This window comes from Plodia interpunctella, chromosome 9, assembly GCF_027563975.2.
Source record: "Plodia interpunctella isolate USDA-ARS_2022_Savannah chromosome 9, ilPloInte3.2, whole genome shotgun sequence".
In the NCBI taxonomy this organism is placed as follows: Eukaryota; Metazoa; Arthropoda; class Insecta; order Lepidoptera; family Pyralidae; genus Plodia; species Plodia interpunctella.
Window position 1 is genome coordinate 8,344,119 of NC_071302.1, and position 13,798 is coordinate 8,357,916.

The 13,798-nt window shown below is 33.9% G+C and overlaps 1 protein-coding gene and 1 long non-coding RNA gene across 4 annotated transcripts in view; one reads left to right on the forward strand and one right to left on the reverse strand.

Moving 5' to 3' along the window:
* Positions 1–3,587, reverse strand: LOC128672332 (uncharacterized). Its single transcript, XR_008404948.1, has 3 exons — positions 2,636–3,587; positions 1,328–1,416; positions 1–410 (listed from the first exon to the last, which is right to left on the reverse strand). It is a non-coding gene; the product is annotated as an uncharacterized LOC128672332 (long non-coding RNA).
* Positions 2,368–13,798, forward strand: part of LOC128672330 (NADP-dependent malic enzyme-like) — a 25,943-nt gene continuing 14,512 nt past the window's right edge. The window contains exons 1-2 of one of the 3 annotated variants that reach the window (XM_053749418.1): positions 2,368–2,535; positions 10,868–11,078. In XM_053749418.1, coding sequence (XP_053605393.1) covers positions 2,489–2,535; positions 10,868–11,078 — 258 coding nt within the window. In that variant the 5' untranslated portion in view covers positions 2,368–2,488. Of the gene's footprint in view, positions 2,536–8,382; positions 8,682–9,578; positions 9,645–10,867; positions 11,079–13,798 lie in introns of those variants that run through there. The other 2 variants (XM_053749416.2, XM_053749417.1) reach the window with 2 other exon arrangements.

Sequence of the window (13,798 nt, forward strand, 5' to 3'; positions counted from 1 at the left end):
TAAACACACAATAATAATAATATAATTATTTGATGATTATAAATAGATATATATTTTATTAAATTACTTCGAATAATGACGATAACAAAAAGTAGAGTCGTCTCTTGGAAATCTTAAAAAGGTTTTTTTGTATACGACTATACGAGGTTGTTTAGTTATGGTAATGTTTAATGATAATAATTATTCTGTCTGATAAAGAAATAAAGAATCATTTTTAAAAATTAAACATTTATAAACATATAACATTGTACTAGTACTTTACTTATTTATAAAATAGGATAATTAAATTGATTACTGTGTATGGTACAATTTAATAAACACTAATGACAGCCCACGGCGGCGTTCAAAACGCTCGTGAAATTCACCCCTTGCAGCTTGCCGCTCTCTGTCAATCCATGATATGCTTAGATCTCTAAAACAGTGTGATTAGTGAGATTAGTAACTGATGTAGGATGTGTACAATTTATTATAGTTTACCCGAGCGGAACCTGGACGGGCCGCTAGTATAGTAATAAGTAGTTAATAACATAAGACTAACTTTATCTCATAGGTCAGTAATGGGGACCCAAGACCTCCCTGATAATACCATGTTTTTAGCTTTGCGTAAGTTAATACCTACGCAAAAGTTGTCGGAATAATTTAGTATTCGAAAATAGTATACCTAAAGAAATGCTTGTTAACTGCCCCCATAGATATATAATTAAAAAAAAACTAAACATCAAACATAATCCAAAATCTATAATTTAATTGACTACCAATTATTTGTCTTTTTTTATTTTTATTTGTAATTATTTTCCATTTTTTTGTATTATATAGTTTTTTCCCGTGGCGCCACCCATACTAGCTGACGGCTGAAAATCAGTGCTGGGCATTTTGTTAGCGTAACACTGAGTCGTTACGTTATACTTACTAGCTGCGCCCCGGGCTTTGCTCCCGTGGATTTTTTTATGGTATAGTAATTAGTATTTCGGAATAAAAAGGACCTTACGTGTTATTCCAGGTACCGGTTCTACCCATGTACCAAATTTCATAACAATCCGTCCAGTAGATTTTGCGTGAGAGAGTAACAAACACAAACATCCTCAAAAACTTTCCCATTTAGGTATTATATTAGTAGGATATTATGGATATTACATTATACTCGTACGTGTATGTTTGTGTGTGTGCTCATAATAAAGTCTGTTTAAAATCCACTCATTTAACGCACTGGTATTGATCGATCATTCCCACACTTTGAAATTCTAATGACTCCCATTTGATTCTATTACTGGTTTTCCGTTCGCGCTGTGTTAGAAATTTTGATGCGTGAAATCGTGTGGTGACTTACAATTCATAATTTGCTGGCCTCTTGACCCGCTGAACTTGAAATGCGGGAGATTCCTCTATTCATTAATTTATTGATTACAGTGTCAGCTACTTGAAAGGCAAAATAAAAATAATAACGTTTGAGTAATTACGGAAAGTATTTAGCACGTAATGAAGCAAACTCAACATAGTTCTAAAATTAAAATTAATTAGTTATTTACAAACAAATCATGATTAAACCAAAAAACATAATAATTCAATATTATCGTATTGTTTACCTCGTATGACTTATACGCATTTCTTACAGAAAACTAAAAAGCTAACTACCGAACGTTACCAAATATAACATTGGGGCTCGTATCCTTTTTTGCCCAGGGCACAGTTATATTGCTACGTCATTTTAGGTACCTATTGTATAAAATATTTTAATGAAATATACACACTAGGTACTATAGGAATCTACTTAGTTACTATTTTACCAATGTTTTCGTTACGAGTACCTAGGTAGTTGGGAAAGTATATCTATTTAGGTACCTACCTACGGTACCTAGTTAGTAACAAACAGTTTTATATCGCAGTTCCTACTTAAATATGTACTCAAGTACATTTGATTGTATACTACGATATCAATATCGTAGGAACCTACTGATTCAAGTATCAAGCATATATATGGGATATAGGTACTTACTTCTAAACTGAAATGTCGAACTGTTTGATTATTAGCTTCTACCTAGTTAGTAGATAAGTATTTAATACTAAATAATAATTTACGTTAGTAGAAACTTAAGTTAAAATATGAACTCAACTTATTTACATACCTAGGTAGCTCAATATTTACAAAATTATTAAGTAGGTACAAGGCAATAGGATCGGTACCTAACCCTCATCTAGTTCCAAGACAGTATACCCAAAGAAGTTGTAGTCAGGCATAAATAATAATTCTGCGAGACATAAATAATAATTAATGACACCAAGGGAAGTGACACACAAAAAAATTTGCATCGCTAGAGAGGGAAAGTCATGGCCACCACACCTGAGCCGTGTGGCACAAAGTGTTGCCGATTGTCGAATGGCTAAGACGCGTTTACGTCGGATTGTGGCGGGCAAATCCGAAACAATCGAAGTGTGTCGAAGAAACACGACCAGTATACCTGTCAACGACCTGTAATTGAGTTGTCCAAACATGGGAAACAGCGCATCTGTTAAGTTGAATGAGAAAAAGCGATGGCAGTAAGTCGTTCTACCTATCTAACTTTGTTATATTTTCTTCCTTGTCGTGTGTTATTACAAATGGTAGTGGTGTCACATTTTAGATTTTGTAAATAGTCACTTATAAGGTCTCCGAAAGGCGTCTGACGTCACTTTATTAAGACAGTTACTCTATTTTATGCATTTTCTTAGGTTTGAGGAAACAAAACTATGAGTCATTCAAAGTGCAAGTCATGCATTCGCTGTTAGGTATATTATTTTGATGGTTCGCTGCTACTTAAATGATTTTGTTTTTAATGGACGTGCTCTAAAAGCACTAGATGTCCAACAAAACAAAACAACGTCCAACGTCAGCCGTTTTTTAAAGAACACAAAATTCTTACACTTCCGTCACTTTACATTCTTGAGGTAACAACATTTGTGAAAACCAATGCTCATTCATTCCCTCATCTAGCTGATGTTGTATTGAGGAATCATCGAGATATCTATCGATTATGCATGCACCCATCAAAAACTGCTTTCTCGGTAATAGCATAGTATGTATGGCACCGAAAATTTACAACAACATTCCAAATCAATATAAAAGCTTAAATTTAAATCTATTTAAAAAGCAACTCAAGTCTTTATTAAGTCATAAATGTTATTATACTTTAAATGATTTCTTTAATGATAGACTCGGATAGAATTTAGTGCTAGTATACATTATAATTCTTTTTTTGTTTTGGATTTGTAGTGGATAGCGTGCTCCTCTTTATTTATTTATATTTGCATACCTATATTCGGTAAAACATGTAGGTTTAATTCATTTTGACATCAATTTGTATATTTTAACTCGTGTTTTTGGCAAATAAATATTTTCTTTCTTTCTTTCTTTTTTTTCCAAGTAAACGTCTCTCCATGCCAATTACGTTTATATTTACAAATGTGAAAGTCTGTCTTGGTTTCACGGCCAAACAGCTGCTGGGCCGATTTTGATAAAATTAGCCATACCCAGAAATGGTTAACACCCGAGGTCAAACATAAGCTACTTCGTTTAAATAAATAATGGGTGAAAGTAAGTAATAAACACACGATCCTTGGCGAGACCGTAGCAGCGTGTAACATCTAGTTCTCTATAAATGCTGGGTGGGTAGTTTTATAAGATTTTGAAGTCCGATCAAATGTTTTTATTATTTGTTTATCCACGCGTAATCTTATAGACTTTGACCACAACGGAACCTGCTGCATGATAATTTTAATAAGTATTATTAAAGAACCTGGACTCTGGACGCGATAAATTTATAACAACTACGATGTGCAAAAAAGAAACAAAACAAACATTGCATAACCGTTAAATCAGTTTCTGAGTGAGAGTAACCATCATAGAATTTATAATAGATACTACCTAATGGAGTTTTTCCTAATCTAAGGTAACCATAATTATGTTGGTAGGTACCTAAGACTTACTTATTTAAATAAAACTTACCTATACAAGGTAGGTAGTGAGATAAAATAACCTAATCACATAAATCTGTATAAATAATCTCAATTTCACATTTCTCACTAATACTACTTGCCTTGCTTACATAATTACTTTCTCCAGATTTAGAGAATAAAATATTTTTTAATTTTTTGTCGTTTGAATCGTAAATAAAATCGTAAATCTCGATAAGAACATAAAAGAAGTATGTACTTATATAAATAAATATGTACGAGATATGAGCTGCGTTGCAAATAAAGATTGAAGAACGAAAAAGTCTATACCTAGGTAATCCAATCGGGTGTTTTAGCTAGGTACATTAGGTACTTATGCTCGTAGTACACTCTGCCTGTTGGTCAAAATGGTTATTAAATTAAAATTAAATAAAAAACTTGAAAACTGACAAACGAGATGGGATTCGGGAAATAAGCTAAGTATTTGAAATATAGATATATCTCGATAGATACTACTAGCTAGCGGTGTAGCTACCCTACCACAGAAGTAGTTGTACTATAATAAGGATGCTCCTATGATAAAATATTTCACTACACGTTTCAATTTTTAATGAAGTAGAACGAGGCTCCTTGGCACAGTATTCGGTTGACGAAACATAGGTCGTAATTTATCACTGCGGCAGACTTTTTTGTAAGAAGTCGCGGTCTGGTTAGGGAGCTAATTTGTCCATGAAATGTAATATCGCCGAATAATTTGCCGAATCCTGGCGAAGTCGACACACATTGCCGGCTTTTCCTTTGATACAAAGCTCATATACTAGTGTATATGTAAAACTATGTAAACCTATAACGTTGATTTGCGTCCGCAATTTCAAGCGCGCGCGTGTGTTTAGTAGTACAGCCATATGCTACGAGTATATCCAACATATAATGTATCTGTAGTATGGATATTACCCATAATTTACAGCAAATGAAAGCTTTTTTATTCAAGGAAAAAAATTCATTATTTCTAAGTATATAAATAAAATTGGTCCAATTCCAAATGACACAAAGACAACATTGTAAATGAATAGCTTACCTATTCATATGAATGATACAGTAAGCACTGAATACAGTGTGTGTACACATACATAATACTACTAAAGTTTGTGGTTGGGAGGTAGACGTAAGTAGTTATAATACTGCTGCTTTTGTACTACTTTTGTTGTGACCTTTGATTTGGGAGATTAAGGATGCAATAAATTGTGCGTATGTCTTGTCATACTGAGCTCACCAATAAGACACATTTGTCTTCGTCGTCCATTTCGTGAGAAAAATTTTTCTAATCAACAAACAATACAAGTCAATCAGTGAACAATCTTTAATTAACAGTTTGATACAATCTTTAGGGGCAAACGAGTGGCAAATCTCGAAGGCCACGTTTAGCCCATTATGTTTATTTTTCGATTATTAGTTTGAATTAATCTGATAAAAGGAACGCTAATGTTAAAATTCAACTAACGAATATAATAGGATTATATTCTGCCAGTTTTACGTCGAGACAGAACAGTCATTCCACAAGATCATAGTAACTATTACTGGAAGTAATAATATAGGTAAGTAGTATGTGGTATGTACCTACCTACTACCACATGTGGTATGTACATCATCATAGGCACTGAGAAGTCACCGTGTTGTTACAGTCGTCAAACATTACTTAGTGATTGCTTACAGTACAGTACGGATATTGCTTCATCATACGACAGACATTAGCATCCGTCGGTGTTTTTGTCTGACTTGTGAAATAAAGGCAATTACATTGACGTGACTCCGGGTTTTCGTAAAATAATTAAAGTTAAATGTGACTGCGTGGTAACAAATAAGATACAGTAGGTAGGTACCTACAACTCCTAAAATAAAAACAATGTAAGACAAAAGTGGTCAAATACAATTATATTTATTTTATTTTATTTATAACACACTAGCAGCACATTAAGCAAATGTGTGCGTGTCTTGAAGTTTGGAGATGTTGTCCAATCTGTTCTTAAAACTGTTGACTGAAGGTGCAGTGACAAGATATAAGTATAATAAATTTTATTGACTTATTAGTTGACGCATTATTGTGTAATTTATTAATTTATAAGGGTATTTTGGAAACAATATCGGCTATCCAGCTAAACGTGGGCTAACTTGGCCGGCCGTCGACTGTCCGACTTTTGGCTCTGTCTACCCCGTAAGGCATGGGCTACTGTACCTGTATTTAGGAAAACAATGTCATGAACCTAGCTAAAGTAGAACTAGTCAAGTCAGGTCAGCTACCTCGTGGGAAAGACAACAGGTGAAAGAATGGAAGCTAGGAAGAAGCAGGTAATATAATAACGTAGCGTATCTAATACCTATAGAGCTAAGTAATCAGAGTCACAAACAGCTTGTTGACAATAGTAACTGCTGCAAGAACAATAAAAGGTGTTAATTTCTTAAGACTACGATTATTTTTTATAAAAAAATTGACGTCTGACGAATGTTTGCATAGGATTCTTCCATTATCATACAGATGATCTTTTATAGTTTAGACTAGGTTTTTACTTCATCTCAGAGCGAAGGAGTAAATATATGATACTACCAATTACTTTTATTACTATTGTACAACAAAGTAATATATGAATCTGTGGCACACCCATTGACTGGGGTGTGCCACAGATTCATATATTACTTTGGGAAATAAAACCTCAACCCTTCAAAAACTATGTAAGTGTTTTATCACAGGATTTAATTTCCCTTCTCCGTTTCACAATCCCAAGCATGTTTCTTCCCCATTTACCTGATGATGATGGCGGAAATATTTGCGGAACAAGCCTTTTCTTATAACTCAGATAGCTCGGTCTCGATAGATCGAGAGAGAGAGAGGCGGGGGTTCGACCCGTATTTGAGTCTGTTATTTTTCATCTAAACATGTGTTCTCATGATTGTATATAATTGGACACTGAGTCTCAGTGCTCCGAAATACCAATGAGTCGAGAAAACATTAACGGCTCCCTGCGTGCTCGCCAGCTGACTGATAAGATTGTCGATAGGTACATGTGCCACTCTCACGAACTCGATCGCATGATACCAATGACTTTGTATCTAATAGGTACTTACCTTTTAACCTTTAATGGAAAAAATTCCATCGATCTAGAAATAAAAAGCTTGACTACTTCATCAAGTCTATTGGTTAAGTTTTTATCTATAATGTAAATACTACGAAGCGAAATGTTACCAAAAATATTTCCAGGTCCAGTAAATACAGAAAAATCTATCTATATATTAAAATTAAAACCTACAGCGAATCGTTAAGCTGTTTTATGCTTTCTATTTACAGATATATACAAGCACGTAAAACTTATAACAATCTTTGTTGTAGACGGGATTTAAAAGCGGTAAAACACTGACATACAGGCATATGATTGACGTAGGGTTTCTGTATGTTCCTTTCTAGTCTCTATTTTCGATTTTCCGGTTTCTTCCTCATGCATCAGGCTGTTCGTTGGTGCTCACTTCGCACGGTTTTCGGCATCCTTAGTTATCAGACCATAGGAACGCATCATCCTGGACGTTATCATGTTTAGTGTCGACCCAAAAAAGTGAAAGTGAGCAATTTTCTAATGAACAAATACGTTAACATTTGAGACCTTTAACAAGCTACGCAAGTCCCTATATCTCGTCTCATGAGTGTCGTTCGCCGTGCCCTTGACGTGATCTTGATATGACCTGTAGCCTGCAGCTGTCACGTTATGTTCTCCACGACTACCTCACCCTGGGGCGTATATATAAATATAGTTCTAAAAATTACCAATAAACTCCATTCTATTATTATATTCTATTCCAACATAATTATGTTAGGTCATCTGAATAAAAGTTGAACTACTGTCTACACAAATTAGACTGTCCCTGCTCAACGACGTTGAAGATAAGACGCACTGTTGTTATCAAAATCACTGCAAACCTGAAGTAATAAAATAATTGTATCAAATGTGTATTTGGATCTGTAGAGTTCAGAAGTAGTAGTAGTTCTAGTACCTCTCTGTATTTGCAGTCACTATAAAATATTTTTCTTTGCTCCTGTGTATAAGTACCTACGTACTTATTCAAAATTCGATCAAGAAAACGACATTATTGAATAAATTTCGGTCACCTATGAAAAATTTATTAACTCTTCATTTAGAGGCGGCACTTTCAATTTGTCCTTTTTTCTCTTATGTATAGACTTTTTTACTTGGTTATACATATAGATTTATTTTATCAACTACAAATAATTATGACCTCGGAATTGAAAATGATGTCATGTATTTCACATTGGAATTCACCAACATCTCGAATGACTATGGCATGATCAAATATACTTCATTTAGCGGGGAATTGATAAGGAATTATTAAAAAGATAATATACACATGACCATCTTATTAAGTGTGCCGTCCAGCTTCCCAACCATCAGTCGTCATTTGCAGTTCATGAGAGCTCAATGGCACTAATTTGCAGTGATTTTTTTTAATTTCAAGATCTGAAACAATATTTTTTAGCGTAGTTGGTTAAAAAGTCTCTAATTATAAAATGAATAAATTCATTTAAGAGAAAGACCTTATTTTGTTAAAACTTTTCAATTTGCATATCTGTGATATATTTTGATCTCTTTTTATTTTTCAAAAATGGAATTCCTTTCGCGCAAAGTCAAGTCCAATGGACAGCTAGACACACGTCAGATTAATGGCTCTGGTGATTACAAAAAAAGTCAACGGTAAGTTTCAAGTAATAATTTTAAGTGTAATAGTTTTACCATTCATGCATATCATCACATAATTAAAATTACCTTTATAGTTACCTTATACACGATAAGTAAGAATTAATTCTTAACTATCATTTATAAGTCTCAATAGTTAATAATTAATGTTAATGTACATAAAAGTACTTTACGATTTCAGTGAAACTAATGTGTATTCATTGAATTTAACGGATTTCGATCAAATCCGTGGATAGAATATTCAAAACTGTTACAGTTAATTGAGCTTTGCATGGAGTAACTATATTTGAGCATTTTTATGTTGATTATATTTCTATGTGGTAATATTAGAAACCGTATACATTATACCATACAGATACACATTTTTTCCCTTACGTGGTAGACAAGGCCCATAGTTGCGAAACTTATGGCTGTCATTATGGCTGCATATGCGGGCTTTTTGCTTACTAGTATCAAATAAAGTAATGATTACACAACTTCATGTATATTATTTTTATTAGGTTTTAATTTACTTTCATGAATTTTATAACATTTTTTTTAGTTATCACACTCGCTGTTCAAACAGCTACGAAAAGAAAACTAATAGGGTAATTTTTTTAAATAACGTTTTTATAGTTTTTGTCTTATTCTTGTAGCGTTGCCAAGAATAGTAGTAAGTAGGTGATCAGTAAAATAATTATTAGAAAAAAATCACGAAACTATTATCTCCAAATAAGTTAAAAATTCTAGGAATTTCTAATATTAATATTTCATGCTATTAATTTATACGGTATAAAATTCATGGTTATTGTTATGGTTCCTAAGGTGGCTTTTAAGGTGTTTAGTCTCGAAAGTAAAATTTACCAAATCTCGTAAAAATAAAAATTTTCAAGTAAATCTAGATTTTATTTTCAGATATTAGTCCCTCATGACCTGCCCTTGTTCCAAGGGTCAGAGGATCTGTCCCGCCCTCTGCCATGGGTAGGCGTAGTCCCGTAGACCCCCGTAGCGCGTAAACTATTTTATAACTCGTAGACCTTTGTAGAACCCTCGTAGAACGACGTAGACCATAAACTATATATTCCCGTAATCAATTAGAAAATATAATTCTCAAAAAATATGGATACATTTTTACTTGCATTATCATGAAGAGACTAAACACCAAGTTGATATTTTTACGATTTTTTGTTATTCATTAACTTAGGTAATAATTACGTGTTGCGCGTCAAGTCGTGACTGGAATATTAAATGGTAATAACGGTACTAAGGTGCTATTAGCACACCCATCATTTTATATGTAGAGTAAAATTTTTGTCAAATATTTTTTCTTTTGTGGAGTGTACCTAAGGGCACCTGACAAACGTTTTTCTAAACATGTCGTCCTGCTGCGTTATAGAATGCTCACAGAATACTCGTGTAGCGTCTCTATACTAATTCATTGGGTCTCAATGGGACCAATTTATGTGCAAATTGCGCGCATTCAACGTGCACCAGCTGCGCTCTGATTCAAAGTTGTTTGCTCCGCTCAAACAATTACAGTTATATACAAATATGTTGATAAAAGTAGTTAAATATAAGATTGAACAAATTATGTACATGTATTTGCAAAAAGATGTTAAAAACGAATAGTATATTTTTTCAAGGCGAATACTCTCAATATTTAATTTACTGGTATTTAAGACTAAAATCAAGTTATTTATTGCTAAATATTCAATAATGTATTTCGCAATTAAGTAACTAGTTATCTACAAGTTCTTATGTAATAAAATCGCTATGGACGATCATTAAAGTAGTTAATTTACGAGCTTTTAGTAAAATATAACTTTAGTACATTAACAGTTTCCGTAGAAGACGCAGCTATATATGAGTGTTATATAGTTTAACTTATCCGTTGGTAAATATGAGTGCAAATATATTTTAAATAGAGAGACGAGAGACTATCAGAATTAACAGAGTGATATTCAATAGTGAATTTCCTGAAACGCCGACTTTGTGATAGATTGCAAAAATACCTATCTGAAAAATTAAAATTATTAAAAATTGTGTGTTTTATAGCAAATTATTAGCTATCAATTGTGTTGTTCTCACGATCCGTCTGATAGCGCGGGGTCAAGGCACGAGCGCCATCTCTTATCGGGCGGCAGAAACCGCAATGAGGTTTGTGGTTCGTATCTGTGTCACTGAAAATTTTCCCGCTTTCCCAGGAGCGAAACCGCGATGAGTCCGGCGCCCCCCGCTCAGCGAGACAAAATGAGCGCTGCGCTCTCCGCTACCAAGCAGTCGCATTTGCCGGGCGCTGGCACGTGTACGTACGACATGGAGCGCGATCGCATCGGACTATGGGGTTCCGGGGACGGCCAGTCCAACAGCCGCCTCTCGGGCCTCGACCGCCTGAAACACCCAGGACTCAACAAGGTAATATTTCCCATCAACCGTCTCTGTGACATTCTGTTAGGTCATGGTTGCATCGGCGTGCGGAAGTACCGCTTTTACTGTTGTATCATCTGTTTACCGACCCGCATCGGATTAGCGACGCACTCGATGTCACTGGCTCGCTGCTTACCCATTGTATTCACGATGAATGTTTGTTTTGAACTTTATTCCTGCGAGTTCACGTGGATTCACAGTCAGGTGTCAACAAACTTAATCGGCCTTTGTTTTGAATTTAAACACTTGTTTATTTGTAAATACTAGGAAGGCTCGCGCGGTCAATGTGGGATATCCGTAATAAAAAAATATTGGTATTTTAATTGAGACTTCATACTTCATTGATAAATTGCCGATTTCCGGTAGTTTGTCAATTGTATGGCATGTAGTTAGCAGTAATTTAAATGAGTTCTACGCAAAAAATAAATTGTTGACACTAGCTATGGAATTGGTGCGGTAATTTTTCATTAGATAAGTATAGCTGGAAAATAATTTAGGAATTTGCAATGTTTGTTATCAATACCTTTTAAGTATGCATTTTTAATTGAAAGAAAATAAAGGTTTGGGAAACATTTCTTCGTAGGTAATTTCCTTAACGCAAAAGAATTTTCGAAGTTTTTAATATCATTCATAGAGGGATTCTGTGAATCTCATTAAAAGTTATGCAATTAATTTAACCTTTCGAGTAGGCCCTTCCCCTTGTGATATTAAGGTTGGTAGTTTAACATGATATATTAGCGATCACATGCTGTCGTCCCCTGTCGTAAATATTTTAATGATTTACCAAATATTGCATAAGTTAATAAAATTGCGTAAACTGTAAGTACCTATATGATTCAGTTACGTTCACAAATATTTATCAATTAGATAATATGTGCCAACAAAGAGTATCATAACGTGATATAGGTATCAAATTTATCAATATAATTGATAACTTGGGAGAGTAAAAACTCGCGTGTTGCAAAATATTAGCTAAATTCCAAAAGACACGATGTCGTTCGTAGAAAAATATCCATGAATGTTTTTTTCTAATGGCGAGTAGAGGTAAATTTATTATGTAATCTGATATTTTTCCAAATACTATTCATAAACTATTACGTACCAATAATTGCTCACCCACCATTATTGATTTTCAACGGTAAGGGTATTAACGTCGCACTACTGACTGGTACAAAATATGAGTATGCTCTAGCGATCGATGAGTAGTGTGTTTTCGAAAAAATCCCGTTTTCTCCCGTATTTAGTACACGTGCTCTGTGCACGGTATGATCGATATAAACAGGGTCTTACCTTGTTTCTGATTTTGATATGGACTATGGATTTGAAATATTTTTTGTATGTTTAATGGATAAAAATAAGTATAAATAACTAGCTGTGAAATAAAGCATCTTATCTATAACTTGATTGTTACCGTGTTGTATAATATACGCTAGGCTAATTGAGCGCCGGAACTCCCGTGGGAATTTTTGTGAAACTTCTACATAATACGTCCAGTAAATTTTCCATGATTGAATATCAAACACCCTCACTCACATACAAAGGTATGTGTTGTATAGTTAGAGTAGATAAATGATTCCAAAACAAAGCAATCTAAATTCTAAAGACATAAAAGAAAAAAAATAGCTCTGAGGATGCAAGTTTGCAATAAAATACAAGCAGTTGTGCTATAAAAGACGCACATTAATTTATTTTCTCTTGTTGCGGGCGTAATTTCTCAAAATATCTGTTATACCGTGTATATGTTATACGAAGTCAAAATATCAGACAAACTTCTTAATTATTTTTTTACAATTTGATCTGATTATGATATGGTACCTATAAAATCTTTTATGTGGCACTAATATATTGATAACGAACCACGATATATTAATACTTATAAGTATACATTTTCCTCCATAGTATAAAGGGGTAATTCCGACGTGACGCCATCACACATATAATGGCCGATCGGTGGGCGTCGCCTGCCATGATCAAAACCGCGGAAGGTGAGGCCTTTTCGTGGTCTTGGTGTGGCGTGATGAATATTCACAATCCGGATCCGATCGCCTCCGGCTCCATAATATGTATTAAGATAACTTTTTACAAAAACATGGGTTTACTTTATTTTTACATGTTAAATTAATTTTCTTAGTTACTTAAATAAATAAAATATCGTTTCGTCATTTTAATATGAACTTGTTAGAACACGGTTCGCAGGAGTATAATTGCTTTGTTTGCATATTTGTATTCGTAAGATAAGCATGATTTGCAACATTTATCGGAAATTAACCGTCTCGGCGAGTATCAACTGAATTTAATTTTTGCTAATTTAGTTTTATTTTTTGACAAATAAGTGATAAATAAAGATCATGGAAATTTTGAATCATTGATTGACACGTACGAAACGCACGATACCTTCTACTATTGATATATAAGCCGTATAGGTATTGTTAACTCAAGTTCGTTAAATTTAGGTTCTTATAACGAATGACAGAATATGTAAGTACTAATCAACCAAATAATCACATATGGTTAAATCACATAAAAACTTAAAGATTAAAATACACATACACATTGTAGGAAATATTCAATTTATAGTACTTGTCCTCACCATCAATTTAATTGAACAATGTCTGTGCCATGGTTAAGTCTGATCAATAAGTCAACCACCGCAGGTGTAGGTCAAATAGAGGTTATATGTATATATTACATGAATTTTCTGCTACACT